At 43.7% G+C, this 18,150-nt stretch overlaps 1 protein-coding gene across 1 annotated transcript in view; it reads right to left on the minus strand.

Annotated features, from left to right (window-relative positions):
- Window positions 1-6,820: 6,820 nt before the first annotated feature.
- myo10 (myosin X) overlaps window positions 6,821-18,150 on the minus strand; it is a 125,716-nt gene continuing 114,386 nt past the window's right edge. The window contains exons 22-41 of the mRNA XM_030751891.1: window positions 17,801-17,907; window positions 17,480-17,698; window positions 17,159-17,198; window positions 15,815-16,771; window positions 15,212-15,332; window positions 14,675-14,918; window positions 14,312-14,407; window positions 12,836-12,929; window positions 11,826-11,881; window positions 11,098-11,240; window positions 10,304-10,495; window positions 10,063-10,220; window positions 9,826-9,949; window positions 9,409-9,706; window positions 9,115-9,322; window positions 8,628-8,764; window positions 8,420-8,540; window positions 7,782-8,258; window positions 7,236-7,427; window positions 6,821-7,155 (exon numbers count right to left, since the gene is read on the minus strand). Coding sequence (XP_030607751.1) covers window positions 7,045-7,155; window positions 7,236-7,427; window positions 7,782-8,258; window positions 8,420-8,540; window positions 8,628-8,764; window positions 9,115-9,322; window positions 9,409-9,706; window positions 9,826-9,949; window positions 10,063-10,220; window positions 10,304-10,495; window positions 11,098-11,240; window positions 11,826-11,881; window positions 12,836-12,929; window positions 14,312-14,407; window positions 14,675-14,918; window positions 15,212-15,332; window positions 15,815-16,771; window positions 17,159-17,198; window positions 17,480-17,698; window positions 17,801-17,907 — 4,095 coding nt within the window. The 3' untranslated portion in view covers window positions 6,821-7,044. The remainder of the gene's footprint in view (window positions 7,156-7,235; window positions 7,428-7,781; window positions 8,259-8,419; window positions 8,541-8,627; window positions 8,765-9,114; window positions 9,323-9,408; window positions 9,707-9,825; window positions 9,950-10,062; window positions 10,221-10,303; window positions 10,496-11,097; window positions 11,241-11,825; window positions 11,882-12,835; window positions 12,930-14,311; window positions 14,408-14,674; window positions 14,919-15,211; window positions 15,333-15,814; window positions 16,772-17,158; window positions 17,199-17,479; window positions 17,699-17,800; window positions 17,908-18,150) is intronic.

Genomic DNA, 18,150 nt, shown 5'->3' on the forward strand with positions numbered 1-18,150 from the left:
AAAACATTCCTCTGGAAGCGGTCAGAGACTGAACTGAAAATTAGTGAAAAAGCAGCCAATGTCCAAAGAAAAACCTAACAAAGATCCTCCAAGTTCAAGAACGCCTGGCTCATTGGAAGCAAAATATAAAGAAAATGAAAGGTGGGTCAAGACTTGTGCACAGTATTAAATATATATATTTCACAGATATGAACTGATACATAACTGCAAGGAACTGTAATAATTATATGGACATTGGAGACCTTGTTTGTTGGAAAAGCCAATTTCCAATAATAAATTAGTAATTCTTGAAATTTCTATTCTTAGTTTAGTCAGATTCAGCTGGGGTAGTTATTTCAGTGAACTTCATATTGAAATCAGCACTAACTCAGATACCTTATTTGCTTAGCTGTGTTAGTTCTTGTAACTGATACCAAATTATTAACGGTAAAACCATGCTAACATCCCAGTGAGGATGCAGTACTCATTAAACTTCAGAAAACAATAACGAGGAAAGAAGAGAACACTTTATTTCTAGTGTGGAAATTTTTTATTAGTCTTACTTGGATATTGTCAGGATGTGGTAAATCTTAAAGCAAAGTGAATTTTATCAAAGTCTTTCTAGAAGCAAGTCTTCCAACTCGGGAGCCATATAGGCATCACCCTCACTCCATTTTTTTTTTCCCCTGGGGCGGCTACACCTGGACACATTAGCAGCTACTGAAAATCAGCAGTAATTGCCAATGAGTTTCCTAACAGTGTTAAAATGTTACTGTTAGCACAAAAACATGCTACTATTGGCACATGAACTGGATTAAAGTTAGCATCCAAGCATGCTAATGTTCAATGTATTAATAAGCATAGTTAAATGCTGTATTGTTAATGCATCATTGTAGGAATGCTAATACTAAGTTGTTCTAGGCTCAGAGCTGTACTTAGGGAGGCTGTATCGCTTTTAGTTTCAAACCGGATCTTTGAGCTTTGTATCTTCAGGACGATGTGCCCTGCTCAGTTTTCTACAGATAAAAGGATTTGACAGACAGGGATAAAAGCATCCAGCAATGATGACAGATTTCAAATGAGCACAAAAACCTGATGTCAGAATGATATCGAAGTTTTAGTTTTAAAAAAAAAAATAATCCAGCAAATACTGACTGTTGGTCAAAGCTGTGATTCTTGCTTTGGTGGGCGAGAGTCTGACTCCTGGATGAGCCCTACTTATGTTACACCCAGTCCCAGAAGAAACACGGGCAGAACACAAATGGTGAAAAGAAGCATTTTTCCCACTCCAAGGGACGGACTAGTGCCACAGCAAAATTGCACTCCAGACAGAAGAAATTTATTTATCTATTGATATAGACATTATCAGGGTGTGCATGGGGCCAAAGAAAAAAAAAAGGCTTCCCACCCCTTCAGCCTGCAGCACTGAATGTCTAAGATCATATTTAGACATATCTATTCTGCTACTCTACAAATAGTTTCCCATGTTAAGCATTTCTTAGCATGGTATGGCACAGTCTGATTGGGAAGCAGTAAGGAGGAGGAGAGAGGCTGGCCTAGTCAGGCTGTAATTTAAAGGACCTGCCATCAGTCTCCCATCCAGTCACCAGGTGCCACATACAGCTCAATATAATGGGTAAACAGAAATGGGTGGACCCTCAGGGAGGGAAGGGAGAGATACCCAATGTACATAAACACAATTTAAATTATTACATGGGGCTACAACATGATTTTTTCCCCTTTTAAAATTTATTCATAACATTACAAGTGTTGGTCTAAGCTGGCAAAGGGACATCTGTTCAGCATGGGAGTGTTTGACTCAAAGGACTGATCCTCAGATGGTTTGTGCCAGTATAAATATAGTAATTGGAAGTTGTGTTTTTCCCTGTCTGTAAAACATTCTTTGGAGCTTCCATGAGCCCTGTGGTGTTTGGGCTGTGGGGTAATCTGTCTCGACCTATGAGTCATTTAATTTTTTTGGTGCCTTAGGAGGCTGGGTGTTGACGTCACAATGCGCAGCACAGAAATGACTTGAATGTGACTTTTGCTGTTGGCTGTATTTCTATTTGTTTTGACTGTAATATGGATGTAATGTATAAAGAATATTTATATATACAGAGAGCTGTGTGGGTTATTTTCCTGATGTCAAATTGGTTTTAAGGATCGGCTGCAGGAATATGACCGGATGCAGACTGAACATCACCGCTGTGGGATGCCAGTTCATTTTGGCTGCTCTCTGCTCCCCTCAAGGCTGAATTTGGATTCATATACCTTACACAGTCAGCTCGGTGAAACCATTGCAGAGGCTGTACCTGTGTGTGTGTATGTGTGTGTGTGTGTGTGTGTGTGTGTGTGTGTGTGGCATCCTTCTGAAAGATGAAGTGAACTATCCGGAGACCCCAGTGGTCAAAGCAGTTGCCTTTTCACATCAAGATCAAGGGAAGGAAAAATGGAAGAACATTTAATGTTGGTGAGTTCAAATTTAAAAATACTTCTGAATGCTGCCACAGACACTTTATTTATTATGATATATGGGCTGGTAGCATTACTGCCATGGACGGATGTGCAATCACTCTTGGGAACACTGATCACACTAGTTGTAGATCGTTGACATTGCCTCCACACAACATGAGACCAGTCGGGTTAAAGTGGCAGGTGGGGGAAATTTAAGATCATTTGCAGTGGTGCAGCCTGGGGAACAGAATCACAATAATTTCTATTGTGAGCTCCAGTAGATTTTGTGCACAGGCTGCGATCAGCTGAGCTGTGCTGCTGTTCTTTGTGGATTTACACAACTGGTACATGGCTGATTTCTAACCCCAAGGGGCCACGAGAAACTGAACTCAATTCTGCTCCACATAAATTAGATCTCTTTATAAACTTATTGAAACTGACCTACACAACAGACCCAGTTTATCATGTGGCCTGTTGGGAAAATTAGTTGAATCTAATCAGCTTCATTAGCTTAAATTTAAATGTGTGCTACCTGTGATGTAACCTAACACTGACCATGAACACAACAGCTGCTCTGCACCAGTCCAACATATTACATTACTGTGAACACAGTTAGCATAGTTAGCTTTAAAATTTCCAGTCTTTCAAATGTTACTGAGCAGTCTTACCTCCTTACCTTTCTTCCTTCCTCTCCAGTCCTGTCTCTCTTACAACTGTCTCCATCTCAGTGAAGCTAACACTTTTCTCTGCCTGGGAACGAACAGCCACAGGTGTACCTTTAGCTAGCAGACACAATCTGCACAGAAACAGTTTGTGGGTTTGCTGATATTTCTTAAGCTGTTAGAAACAACTGCATTTGAAATGACCTAAAACTTAACTACTACTTCTGTAGCGCTAACTAGACGGAGAAGTACAGAACTGGACATCTGCACTAAAAGCACTGCTCTCGATCTTTCTGGCTGACTTTGACCCCTGAGTAATGATGCCTAAATTGTATATATTTTTGCTTATTTCACGTGTGCTTAGTCACACACATGAAGTGAGCAAGTGACAGATATACCAGTTGTTTCATTTGTGTTCAAATTGGTTTGATTTCGGGAAATAAGTGTTAAAACCTAAGTGTAGAAACATTTGTCTCTGGAGCTTGAAAAAAGTAGAAACATTTGTGTATGGTCTGTGTACTTTTTGGTCATTCGTTTTACCGTTTTAAAAATGGATACTGAAAAACGGATCGTTTTTCATTTTAATTTCATACTCCAAATCCATACAATGAAAAACTAATTATATTTCTTTTTCCCATTTGAAATCGAATAAACTCGCAAAGAATAGGAAACAGAAAAACGACCTATTTATTTTTCTCAAACCGGAAATACGTGTTTTGTGGCATCAGAGAAACTTTCCCATCGATCGTTGTGAAGTTACGGCAAGATCGAGCAGTGCGTTGTTTTTGTCTCTTAGACTTTTGACACCTCCACCTGCAGATGTGCGTCAGAGAGTCCACTTAAGCCACAGGTGTCAAACTCGCAGCCCACGGGCCGCTTCCGGCCCCGCCCCCTACTTCCGGTCCGCGAATTGATAACATACAATTTGGCTCTTTAAGTTACTTTTTTGACATTTCGCCTTCCCCGCCAATTAAGGGGGTTAAGCGAAATGTCAAAAAAGTAACTTAAAGAGCCAAATTGTATATTATTTTTGACATCAATTCGCGGACCGGAAGTAGGGGGCGGGGCCGGAAGTTTCCTCAGGGAGAACCCCTTTTTTTCTCCACAGCAATGCGAAATAACCGCAGGGATTGGAGACAGTCCCCTTCCTGCATCTCTACAGTTACCTCAGAATGTGGTTCTAGCCTAACGAACAGCTCTGAAAACCTGACAAGAGCGTCAAATTAGTGAGCGCGTTGTATTTACGCGCCTTGAGTTGCCTCGAGTACGGTGTTAAACTTCCGGTTTGAGAAAAATAAAAAGACGGTCCGTTTTTCTGTTTCCTATTCTTTGCGAATTTATGTTTTGATCTCACAGGGAAAACAGAAATATAATTAGTTTTACACTGTATGGATTAGGAGTATGAAATGAAAATATATATAATATCCGTTTTGAAAACAAATGACCAAAAATTAGACGGACACCATGTCCTTCGAGCTTTGACATTTTGTGAGGCTCTTCTTGGTTTGCAGTGAGTGGTTATTTGTGTTACTGTTGCATTCTGATCAGCTGGAAGCAGTCTGGCCATTTTCCTCCGACCTTTGCCATCAACACTCAGAGACCTGCTGCTCACTGGGTATTTTCTCTTTTCAGGCCACTCAGTAAATCTGAGATCAACACAGCCTCATTTAAAGTCATTTAATTCACCCTTCTTCCCCATTCTGGTGCTCAGTTTGAAAATTTAGAAAGCTACAATCACTTGTAGCTGAACAGATGACAGGAAAACAGTGAGTAAAACCCCCCAAATACAGTAAGTTTGTTCTTTTAAGGTAGCGTAAAATAAAGAGGAAAAATAAAAAGCAGTCAGTGCCACTTCAGACCAAAAGTGTAACCATTTAATGTTAGAATCATCAGTTCAACACATAACAGCTAATACAGATAGAAAAAACAAAACAAAGATCCACGGTCAGATTGTGTAGAGAAAAATACAAGATTTGATAGCTTGAGAAAACTGCCATCTGATCAGGATTCAGGAGGAAAATAGAAGGCAAAGACTTACAATATAAAATGTACAGCCGTGTGATTATAGTACATATAACATTGCACATATACCAAAAAAAAAAAGAGAACCCACACATGGAAAATAAGTGTACACAATATACAACAAGGCACTGTGGAGGAAACCTGCACACACATCTTTGGATGGATCTGCCGCCCGCGGAGCTCCAGTGAAATGTTTTTAGGAATGTTACACTGCAAACAGTCCAGCTGAACAAGTCATTCAGACTACAATCTGACAGATTACACTTAAATCCAATCACGACTTCTTATCATTTCTACACTGTTGGAGGTCCAGTTGTTTTAGAGGATATTATGTAACAGCTTCTGTGCATTTGTAAGTGCTTTGTGTAGAGGCACCTTTTAATTTTTTTTATTTTTTATTTTTTTTTACAACGTTTCCCTTTTTGGCCCAAAACCCTAATAATAAAAAATGGATTTACATTTCAAGAACCACGTCACTGTTAAACCTGTCTGGCCCATGTGGTTTTAAGGGGGACGCTTCTGTTGTAGTTCCCGTGTATTGCCAGCAGAGGTCGACAAGAATCAGAAAGAGATGTAAAGGATTGTCTGAAATTATGGCAGATTAGCCAACATTTTATACAACTATATCTCTCTCTATCTAGACAGAGCTATAGATATATATCTAAAGGTTCTATTAGTCGATGCTGCCGGCTGTCATCTCACATCAGTATCTTTAATATAATAATTTCTTTTCATTCATTTAAAGTTTCTAACTACTGACCGATTCGAAGAAGAAAAAAAATTGGATTTCATTCTTGAGTCCAGCTTGAATGACTTGAATTGCTGGACAGAGTTTGCAGTGCACAAATACATTGGCAGTTAAAAGGAAACGTGGGAGCACCGTTCAGATTCTGGTTACACAGGAACGAGAGTGGCACGATAAAGACAAAATCTGATCTGATTTCATCCTGCTTTAGTTTGAACAGGCACTTCGTATCATCAGCAAAAGAATGAGTCACAAACTTAAAGGTACAGCTGCATCTTATTTACAGTGAACAGGAAAAGGTCAAGTCCCAGAGTTTCTCAAAGCAGAGGAAAAGGCTTGTAGGCTGCAGTTTTTTCCTCCATCATCTTTGCCTTTAATATTTTTATACATTCGGACAGCCTGTAGACACTCTTCTTTTTGTCTCTAATAACACACTCCCTCTCACATTTACACGCACACCCACAGTCACACTTACCGACCTCAGTGAGAAATCGACTCCTTCTGTAAGCAGAGTCCCCGTAGGGCCACAGAGACAGAAAATGAACTGTTTCCTTCCAAAACGAGACACATCCACCTTTTAGACGTTGCATCTGACTTGATGAGAACTAATGAGAAAACGTGATTGTTTTAAAGTGAAGATTGTACACAGCATCCAGCTTCAAAAAGAGAGGAAGCTGGCTAAACAAAGGTGGGATGTGACACAACAATTAAGTCCTTCAAGCTTATTATAATTTTTTTTTTTTTTTTTTTGGGGGGGGGGGGGGGGGGGTAGAGAAGAGAAAGTTTGCTAAAGAAAGCTTCACAGCAGTGTCCCTACACATTCCCTACATATTTGGTGAAACTAACTTTAGGAGGATTTAACTGAGCGGATCCACACTGATGCTAAAGTTTGGTCCTTCCACCTGGAAGTGATTGTGTTTCTTTTTTTTTTTAATGTCTGATGTGTCGGGGGGTGGGGGGGTGGGTGGATGTTTAGGGTTTTGAAAAGAAACCAGTTCAAAATAAGTTGAGCTACTTTCCATTAAGAGCATTCTGTGTTTCTTCTTCTTCTCTCCAGCATTCAGAGTCAGTCTGTCGGGACACGCTCGAGAGTGCAGAGGATGGACGGCCGGCACGGCCACGCTTGGCCCTCCAGCTGCACTCTGGCACGTAGCTACGGGGTCAAGGGTTAAAGGGCGGAGTTCACCAGGCGCTACAGTGGCTGCCATGGCTGCTGACGGACTGACAGTTGCTGTAGCGCTTTTTGACGATCATGCTGATGTAGGCCTTCATCAGCTTGGCGATGTCCATCACCTGCAGAGGAGGAGGAGGATTAAATGTTGGTGTTTCATTTGACGAGACCAAGAGTTATGACTGAGCGAGGGTCTACTGACCATTTGGGTTTCAAAGACCAGCTCTCGGCCCTCCACAGTGATTTTGTAGGTGTTGGGCAGCGGAGCTCCAAAGGAGAGTATCTGCTCATATGGGAACACCTCCAGAGGCCACGGCTCCCCTCGTTTGTACACCGATATGGCCTCCCGGCTCACACCCAGCCACAGCTCAGAGGGGAACATGCCGTCACGACACTGAAAACAAGGCGCAGGGAACTTTGTTAACATAAGAAAACAAGCAGGGATTAAGATGTTTGTGATGAGGCCTTCTAAAATCACCAGGGAACATGAAGAATATACTTTTGCATGATGCAAAGTGAGTCACCCAATGTGCTACTTATCCTATAGGTTCAACAAGCATCAAATGAATAAGAACTGGCAACAGATGACTTCAAGTTGACCAACCAATTCCATGTTTCCCACCTTCTGCTACATCACTGCCTTCATCCATAGACAAGCCTGGGAACACGGCCATCCTTTTTCATGGATAACAGCTGGAATTCCACTTCAAACCACTCATTTAAACAGAAAAGTGATTTCCGCCCTCACCTCGACATTAAACAAAGTAGATCCGTATCCCTGCCACTCCTTCACCAGTGCCATGTATTTGACCATAGCTTGCTCCTGGTTCATCCCCTGCAGCTTCTTCCATTTGTCCATCACGCTGGTTCTCACCGCTGCTGCCTCCTCCCTCATCCAGGCCTCCAGGCTGTTCTCCTCTTCCAGCTTCTGCCGACTCAACGAGCCGCTCCTGAAGCTCCGCCTCAGTGTTCCCTCCAGGAAACTCGAGCGTTTCCTCTCCACCGTGCCCGAGCGGTCAGCCACCGATCCGGTGCCCGGAGCGAATGTCTTAGCCGAGTTCTGCACCCGGGCACGCAGTCGAGACATGGGGAACACCTGGGACATTTCAGGGATGGTGGACTGGGAGTTCTGGTCACCCAGTAAGTACTGAAGTCTCAGAGCAGCCAGGAACTGAAGAGTCTCCTCAGGAGCTGGATACTGACCACGGATGACAGCTTCATGGGCCTAAAGAGTGCACACCGAGAAACGTAGAGTTAACATATTAAAATCTAAGCTGCTTTTTTTTTTTTTTGTGAAATTTCCTCTAAAAACCTTCCCAAATTCAGTCAGCATCAGCTACAAAAGACTCCCAGTCACATCCCCAGGCAATGAGCCACAAGTCTGACCTGTTCAAACATGAAGGCAAACTCCACGCTGTCTTTGGGGACGCTGTCCGTGTCCAAGAAGCAGTAGAGTTTGAAGTAAAACTTCCAGCCGGTGCTGCATTCATCTGCGCTCGCTGAAAGCCTGCAGACCGCAACGCAAGTGTGTTAGCATTGGCTGGAAGACAAAAACATTTGCTTCACACTCGAACACAGACATGGTGGGGCTTACTTTTCAAACTTGGCGAGCACGTCAGCCACCACGGTGCGGCTCTCGATGGCTTTCTCTGTGGTGTCGTTGTGTTCAAACAGGGCAAACATGTTCCTGCTGTCCTCCATGGCCAGACCGCGGATCAGTTTCTCCACCACCTGACACACAGAACGAGAGACAAGAGAAACACATGCAAATGGCTGTAAAACCACTGATGAGAAAAAACCTACAATGTAAAGCACCTAGAGGCAACTGTTGTTGTGATTTGGTTGCCCAACATTTAAACTCTACTTGCATTTACTGTTGAGTTGTTTAATATGTCGGTACAACCACATCATCTTTTAAACTGTCCTTAAATCCTAATGTAAGTAACCAACAATAAAAGCTGTTCTGAATGATGAGTAAAAAGTACACTATTCATTTAGTACCTCGAGTTAAATCCCATCCTTCTGAAAAAGCAGTAGCGATCACAATGTTTTGGCTCAAAACCTGTTTTCCAGGAACCCACCTCTCCTGCAGTGGTGTGTGAGTTGATTGTGATCTTGCAGGAGCCTCCTCCGTGGCAGTGGACGGTGGTGCTCATGTCCTGTCGGGCCACGATGCAGCGGATCTCCTCCTGAGATGGCACGTTCTCCCTGGCTCGAGTCTTCCTCAGCGAGTCGAGGGTGAAGGCAGCGTAACGATCCATCTCGGAGCAGGGGAAGAGCTCACGAGTCCTGCGGAGAGAGCGATTTTGGAAGTGGTCAATGTGAGAGAGTAACAATAATTCATCTATAAACACGCCTGGTAGCCTGGTGCCCACCTCTTCAGGTGGAACTTGAGATATCTGAGGATGCTTCTTGTCGGGACGAAGGTGCAGGACATGCAGGCGAGGATCTTCCAGTTGCACAGGTTCCCGGGACTGCCGGGCTGCGGCGGCCGTGTGGTCTGCTTGACGAGCTGGCAGTAGAGCTCATCTCGCAGCGGTTTGAGCTCCTGGCCCGTCTGCAGGATGCCCTGGATGATGGGCACAGGGTCAGCCACACCCTCCAGGTGCTGCAGAGAGCTGAACACCTTGAGGGCCTCATCCTGCAAGGTTGTGTAGCTTCTGCTTCTTGGAGCTGAGCAGGGAAGAAGTTGTGATCATGTTGATATTTATGGCACATTAATATCTTGAGTAAAATAAAAGTAAGACACATTAAAGGTTTAAAAATGGTGTTTCTGTATCAGTGGGACTCACTGGTGAGATGGATGTCCCCGTAGGGCAGCGGCAGCAGCGGTGAATGCAGAGGATGGTGACTGAAGCGCAGGATGGGGTTCCTCTTGTAGATCTGCTCCACGACCTCAGAGTTCAGACAGTTCTCCTGCAGGGAACAGGAGAACTTGACTTTAGCACAGTTCTGATTATCTGAGGCTGATTAAAAACACCACAGATGTCTTTTTGTGCTACATGAACGGCACTTTTACAGTTTCCTACCCTGATGTCCTGGATGAGCTGCTGGGTGGGCGTGTCGATGGGAGCTTTGGTATCAATAACGTTCTGGATGGAGTTGGCCCAGCGCGTGGCTTCAGTCAGCAGCTTGCAGTAGAGTCGGTATGAGTGTTTACGGCCGTACACGATCACGTTCCAGTATCCTGACACGACAAGAGGAGCGGACAGAAGTTGAAGCTACCGGGGAACGAGTCAGCTGGCAGTTCTCGCCATTTTCTTTTCTTACCGGTCTCTTTGAAGACCTTCTCGTCCGGCTGAACCACTGAGCAGAGGCTGTTCAGCACCAGCGTCCCCAGCTTCAGGGCGTTACGCTCTGAGCTCTTATAGTAGTCCAGGGAATTGTGGGTAAGCAGGAACCAGCGCTTCTTCAGCTTCAGTGAGACTTTGGTGCTGTTCTTCATCTCTTTGTGCAGCCAGCCTGGTGGAGAAGAAAAAAAAATCATATTTAAATTTATTAGCTAACATTTTGTGTTCTTCAGTTTCCTGTTTGAACTTTTCAGATTCATAAAAATACAGAAAAGGTCAAATCCTCTCGGTGTGAAATCCTTTATTGCAGTTTAAAGTGTTTTTTTTGTAGGTTAATGTGATGAAACTTGGAAATGCCACAGAACACCATTTTTATCTTTTATTTTAATATTTTCTGTTGATTTTATTTGTTTTTTTCCTGTGGATCTTTACACACCAACAACAAAAAGACTAATCAAGAGAAGTTTGAATGATTCAGAATGAAAAATAAACTCTTTTCTCTCTTCTGCCCGTCTTTAAGCAAACTTTCTTCTGATTGGGTGTTCCTCGCTAACAGTTGATGGATCGAGCTTCTGTGCTCAGGGCTGTGCACCTGAGAGATATTAGGGTATCTGACATTATACAGATGCTTGGTTATCAGAGTTGGTATAACTGGAAAATGTTTTTGATACCCTTTTCAACAAACCGTTTTGCTCCTGTATTTGTGGACAAATGACTTTTAGATCAATAATACTAAAAAGGAAAAACGTCCACAATAAGGAAATAAGTCGTCACCTCGGATGATGAACTCCTGCCCGTCGACTCGGGTGTCTCCTTTGGAGCGCTGCAGCAGAGTGATCCAGTGGTGCATCTCCTCAGGCGTGTCAGCGTTGCAGTGCAGCACGCGGTCCGCCGTGATCATGACGAAGGAGTTTGGCCTGCCGCCGTTCAGAAAAGACAATAAGAAGCCAGAATGGAGGTGGAGATAATCAAACACCATAATAGCGCTCAGTCATCTGGGAGGAATTTGTGGATTAAAAGAGATTAACTAGATGAATTAAAGCTACCACTGAAATACAATAAAGCAGGAATTATCTATGAGCCAAATTAAACTTGTGACTTCTGCAACTCTGCAGATCAACTTTGTTGCAAATTTTATGCAAAATGCCAAAAAAAAAAAAAAAAAAGCAAACAGATGAAAACAATGTTAGATTCAACTCATTGTGCACACTCATCCAGAGACGAGCATCTGCAGTCATGCAGCCAGAGACCGGCGCTACTGTTAGTAGTAGCGCAACCTTCTGGCTGCGAGGCGAGCACCTACCCACTGCGCCACTGCCACTATGCCACTATATACTATGTTGGACGTTTTGGCAGAATACAGGACCAGAATGTATTAATGTACAAACTTCTCCATGTGAAGAAATGCAGCAGCCTGAGTATTGAAACAGGCTTCACTCGTTTTCTCTATCTATCCATCTATCTATCTATATAAAAATATATGGTTTGCTGCAGGTCCTCACCTCTCTGGATTATCTGACGCACACACTGAATCGATCATGCCCACATCCAGGGTTCCCTGAGGAGACACACAGAGAGACAGAGGGAGGTTCACAAACAGGTTTCAGGGTGCGGATAATGAGCTTGACCTTCGTCTGCACCGTGGAAACCAATTATCTCACACACATGGGGATAAGAGCAGCAGCGCACTCACTCACAGGTACAACAGTGAAAAAGCACGTGGCAGTCTCAGCACATCTGTGTCCTGTCACTTCAAAACAAAGCGCTACAATAAAATTTTAAAATACAAAAGGGGGTAAAGCATGACTGCTGATTATATATTAAGGTTCACAGAATTGGATAGCCACCTCCAGTGTTTCCCACACATAGATGTTACACAGGGAGACCATACAGGTGTATGTATTTTAGCATTTTTTTCATGATTTTTAATTTTTCATCTGTGGAAAAAAAAAAATCCCTTGCTCGTGTTTTGAAAGTTCAGTTACTGCTAACCAGCAAGCTACTTCCTGCCTGCTATTTGTCCACGAGCAGACCAATCACCGACCGGGTGTCTGCTGTGGATCCTCGATATCAGAGTCGGACGGACTTCTGTTGGTCTGTTTCTCTCCAGAACTGAGAGAGGCAGCTGATTATTGCTCTGTTATTGATTGTCATAAAGTATATATCTATAACTATTTGCTAATTTTTGAATTGATTAATTTGGGTACTCTCTGCCCTTCTTATCCAGTTCTGTGGGAAACACAGTAACAGGTTTTCTGCATTTATTAGCTGTTAACCGTGTCATTACTGCAGCTTCCATGTACTGTAGTGATTTCCAGCTGGAATTTAAAGGAGGCACAAATGTACGTGGAAATGGAGAAAATGTAATAATAAGCTGTTCAAACTAAATTAAACAGCAGCTGCACTTTGAGGAGAATATTAATGTTTCTCTAAACACAAAGCATATATAAAATGCCCCAAATGTTGTTATCACTCCATCTCCCAGAGTGCTTTGTTTCCTCACAGTACTCACCACAGCATTCTGGGGATTGGCCTGCTCATCATGCATCTCTCTGATCTCCTGCTCTGTGGAGATGTGGACCTGACTCAGCACGCTGAACCACTGACTGTAACCGAAGAGATGACATCATCATCATCATCATCATGGAATAAACAACACCAACTCTGCTTTTACACTGGACATGTAACCCTACAGGAAGCACCACCACCTCTCTTCAAAAATTCATTTTAAACAGGATTTTTTAGCCACGCCTTTATTATACATGCAGGTAAGTAATTACCAGTGAATGACGCACCTTTTAATATAAACTGTACATCTACATGTTTTTATATATGTGTAAAATAAAGTGAAAAATAATGTAATTCTGTGCTCAGGCTGATTATGTCTCAGAGATATGGAGCTGATGTTGGCTCACACAGTTCCTGTTGTCTCTCTCTCTCTCACACACACACACACACACACACAGTCATGTTTCCATCATTTCAGAGAAAATTACATTACCAGCATTCATGTCCTGTGACCTCAAACTAAGATTAGTGCTTTTGTCCTCTAAAGGAGGTCAGATCTCTACAATGTGACGGCACAAACAGATTTATGTCCCAGATTCAGACAGAGTGCTTGCTGCCCTTTTGAGCCACAGTGGAAGTGGACTGAGAGGAAATCAATGAGTTGCCAGAGGTAACCGTCACGCTGACCCTATAGCAACAATTCCTCCTGCTTAGTTTTTGACTGAGTGAGTCGGTTCATGCCAAAGCAGGCGGTATCAGGACCAGGAGAGAAAGACCAAGTGGGAGAATAGGGAGTGCGGGATTAGCAGTGTAATAATAATGTGACAAATAATCACTACTATGATAACATGAAAAGGATTACAGAGATGGAGGACATTTAAGTCCTGCTCACCAAAGGTGGAAAACAGTTCACGGCTCTGCATTTACTCTGTAATGTGTGAAGATGCCTTTGATTCTACGAGCAGGTACTAAAGCATTATGAGACACATACGCAGTGGGGGGTGCACTACCATCAGCACGAAGAAGTTTTCATGAACTCCACAAACCGAAAACCTTCCACTATAAACAACACCAAACAAAAACCACTTGGATTCTGATACTTATGAATATGTGTCAACATGCAGCTTAACATGAATACTTCAGGAAGCTGAGCTGGGAGGAATGTCAGGTTTGCAAGTGTCTTAGTAAAGGCCTCAGTCACACAGTCCTAGTGACCCCCCCTCTGGGAGAAACTGAAATTGGTTGCAAAGAGGGTGCTGCACCAAAAACCTCGTGATTGCTTTGGCTGAAAGCACACTGAAGCACTCCAAGTTAACTGTGTCATTTAAGCTCACTGACTATTGAAGCCCTTTAATCCTAGTCTTTACTTGTGTTTATTCAATCACTGTGGCTGCATCGCTGCATCTCTTTACCCTCAGGGTCGCAGTTTAGGATACTGTGTAAAAGTACGCACAATACATCAAAGACAAACACAGCTCACCTGGCATCCTCAGCAGACTCGGCGATCAGATGGTAGGTCCTCTCTGGCATCACTATGTCGATGCCGTTCTCCTTCCCGGTGTTATCGATGATTTCTCTGCAAGTCAAAGAAAAAAGGATAAACAATGACTGAATTTCTCTGAATATACAAAGATCCATCCAGAAATGTCTCACCATGGATCTGTCAGAGGTTTGTGTTCCTATTTCTCTTCAATAATACAATCATTTTTAAATTCCCCACCAGGACATGATCAAATAATACTTTTTTGCATATTTTGCATGCAGTTGATTAACTCACAGCTTTCTTATTATAACTGTGAATGAGCATACAGAAACCCTCACAGGGATGTTCCCTTCCTCTTACTTGGCATTGTGCATGTCCAGCACCCCCTTCATCTTCTCCTCGCTGTCATTCTCGAAGTACATGAGCTTGCTCTGGCGTAGCACGAACCAGCGCCGCTTCCAGTTGCGGCGGGACAGCGTCGACGAGCCCCCGCCCTTCTTGTGCAGCCAGCCCTGCTTCAGAGCCTCCTGCTTGGCTCTGAACCACAGGAAAGTCTCGTCCTTCAAAACACACCAACGCCGCTTCCACGTGTTCATCAGACCACCTGGAGAGGAAAAATATGAGATTTCAAATGCTCTGTCACACATTGAATCACCTGGAGGGCCGAATTTGATGTGAGGGTGGAAAGTAAAGGAAGAGGAATCCAAAAAATTCCAACTAGTCTCACGGCAGAAAAATGTTTCACACTTGGGGTGATTTTCACTTTTTTCTGAGAGGTAACAGAGAAAGTACTATACCTATTCATCAAAACAAGTCCTAGAGCTGCACAGATGATTCCCTTCACTGACACCTGTTCAGATTTATTAAAGGAAGAGTAAATTCCACGAGGAGAGTTACCTTTGATGTAGAGGAAGCTGTGGAAGTACGGGAGCGTGACGCAGCTGTAGACCGAGTCCCGACGATAAGACAGCTCATCATCTGTGTCGAACCTGTCGAAGTCGTCCTCGCTGTCCTCAAACTGGAGTAAAAGCAACAAAAATGAGAAATTTGACGAGACCTAAAAGGGTTATTTTGCATGTTTTTGAATAAAATGCTTCATTATAACTGTGAAAAGTTTCTTTCTGTCACTGGATTCCTGTGAGGATAAAGTTAAACCTGCTCAGTCCAGCAAGAGATCGTTTATGGCCACCCATCCACATCATTTGTGGATCGATCTGTAAATGTCATCATCAAGTACCCAGAATGCTCTGGTACTACTACTGCATTAGCAGTATTAGTACCAGAATATTTGGTTACTTCAAACATTAAACTACGTTGGAGTTTTCTCGTGCTGTTGGTCAGTAATTAGCAGCTAAGTTTTAGTAGATGAAGGTTAACAACTTTTAAACAAATCTTTTTTTAAAGGGGGGGGCGGGTTGACTAATGGGAAAATAATATATCCAAGAGCAGTAACTGACCCATTTAACTCCAACTTATACAAAACACTGAGATTCAGCTTACCGATGACTGAGCCCCCTCGGAGCTGAAGCGGTAAGCCCCTGAGCTGTTGTAGGTGCCGACAGATCCGCGGTAATCCGGAGACCACTGCCCACTGCGAGGGTTGGAGAAAGCCATGCTACCACTAGACACGATGGCACCCTCATCATAGTCGTCCTGGTCATAGTCCGAATCCTCATCAGGAGGTATCAGCTCCACCAGCTCATCGGACTGAGCCTCAGATGAAGCCTGAGGATGGCAGTAAGCTGAGTCCCCGCTGGATGAGGCGCTGTGGCAGGCTGAAGGCATCATTGGCAAAGAGTGATGAAGCACGGTGGTCGGAGGCAGCGATGGTATCACAGCATCGTTGGCGTACGGGTCTTCTTCAGAAGAGTCATCGCTCGTTCGGATCCCGCTCGTGCGCTGGCCATCCGAGTGGCCGTGTTCACTTGGGTTTGGTGAGTCTTTGAAGGCATCGTCATCAGCCCCGAACCCTTCATCGACCTCTTCTTCTTCACCGCCTCTCCTCTGGCCGTCCTCCTTCTTCTCATCCTCTTCACCCACGCCCAAGGAGCTCTCAATGTTCCTCACGCACTCGTCAATCTCGTCAAAGTTCAGTGAGTCCAGGAACTGCTGTGCCGCCTTGCAGGCTTCATCCTCCAGCCGCCGCAGCTCCTGGTCGCGAAGGCGCTGCAGGCGGTTCAGGGAGGCTTCAGTCAAAGAGAGCTCCTGACGCTCCTTCTGCCTCTGCAGCGCTTGGATCTCCCGCTCCAGACGAAGAATTTCCTCCACTTGAGACGCCTCGTGTGGACGTATTGCCTCCTCCTCTTCCGACGCCTCCACAGAGCTTTCCGCTGACTCCAGCTCCTCAAAGGCGTCCGGTGATGCTGCAGCTGCTGCTGCGTTTTGAGCCTGAGACAAAAGCAGAGAGGCCAGCTCCTCAGCACGACGCAGCTCCTCTGCTCGCCTGGCTTCCTCAGCCTGAAACCAGGAAAACACAAACAGGAGACAGGAGCAGTTTTTTCACTTGTGTCATCATCACCATTAAAACTGATGCTCATTGTCCCAAAAAACATTTTCAATTATTAGGTTATTAGGTTAACTGTTATAAGGAGGTTACACATGACCTGAGCAGATATAGGCTGCTTTTTATTAACACTTCTTCACTGCTTTGTATGACAATAAACTGAAGCCTGTTACAGTAAGCAGAGGCCTGTGTCTTAGCTGAAGAATATAATAGGAAATCTAATTGTACCCTCTGTGCTCTTTACTGATCAGATAAGCCTGCAGAGACTGAGCTGCTCAGGAAACAATCAGCCAATAAAAGTTATACACAGTATTTTCCACATAAATCAGTTTTTATCATACCTCTCTGCTGAGTCTCTCAGCCTCCAGCCTCTGTCTCTCCCTGCAGGGCACAAACACACAGACAGAGAGTGATTACATTTCCTGTCTCGCTGTGGAATTAAAATACCAGAAACCCACTTAGAATATAGAATACAGTCCACTATCTATCGAAAGGACAAAAGTACATCTCTGTACTACACAAAGGGTGCAGATATGCACCAATAAAGGCATTGATTTAAATTCAGTGGTTCACTGCTAAACTGCAATAGCTGCAGTGGTTAGAAAGTAATAATTTTTTAGTTAGTATATATATTGGATATATACTGAGCCTGAGCAGCCCACCTCTCCATCTCTTCCATCCACTTGCGGCGCTCCTCCTCCTCCCTTTTCCTCCTCTCCTCCAGCATCCGGGTGTAGGTCCGACGGGCCAGCTGCCCTCGCAGATGCTTCTGGAAGGTGAGCGCTGCCCAGCGGAGCAGCAAGAACTTCCTCCTCCAGTAGAAAGCCCGATAGTTCCTCTGGATGACCACAACACACTGCAGCAGCTTCTTGTACTGCTTCCTGTACGGACGACAAGCACCGAGTCAGGAGCATTTTGGTTTACGTGAAGATTAAAACTGCTTCAGAGATGATTTTTAATATTTTTATTTTTAATTTTTGTACCTGGCCATGAAGCCCATGACATGGGCCTGGATGATCATGGCTGCTTTCAGCACCTCCACCTCCCTCTGCTTCTCCAGGCGATGCTCCAGAGACTCCCGAAGGAAGACCTGAGACAGAAGAAAGAGAAATAAAGAAAAAACGTGAGTGTTACTGAATTACTGTTACACATCAACAAATGAAAGATCAATAATCTTTAAAGTTTATGTTGACTGTAATGACTTAAAGAACATCTCATGACATGTTTGCACAACACACAGCATAATTTAATGTGTCATCCTTATGGTTTAGTAGGATGGTGCATTAGGACCTTTTTTTTTTTTTTTTTTTAGGTAAAATAAGTTAAGGTAAAA

Source organism: Archocentrus centrarchus, chromosome 17, assembly GCF_007364275.1.
Source record: "Archocentrus centrarchus isolate MPI-CPG fArcCen1 chromosome 17, fArcCen1, whole genome shotgun sequence".
In the NCBI taxonomy this organism is placed as follows: Eukaryota; Metazoa; Chordata; class Actinopteri; order Cichliformes; family Cichlidae; genus Archocentrus; species Archocentrus centrarchus.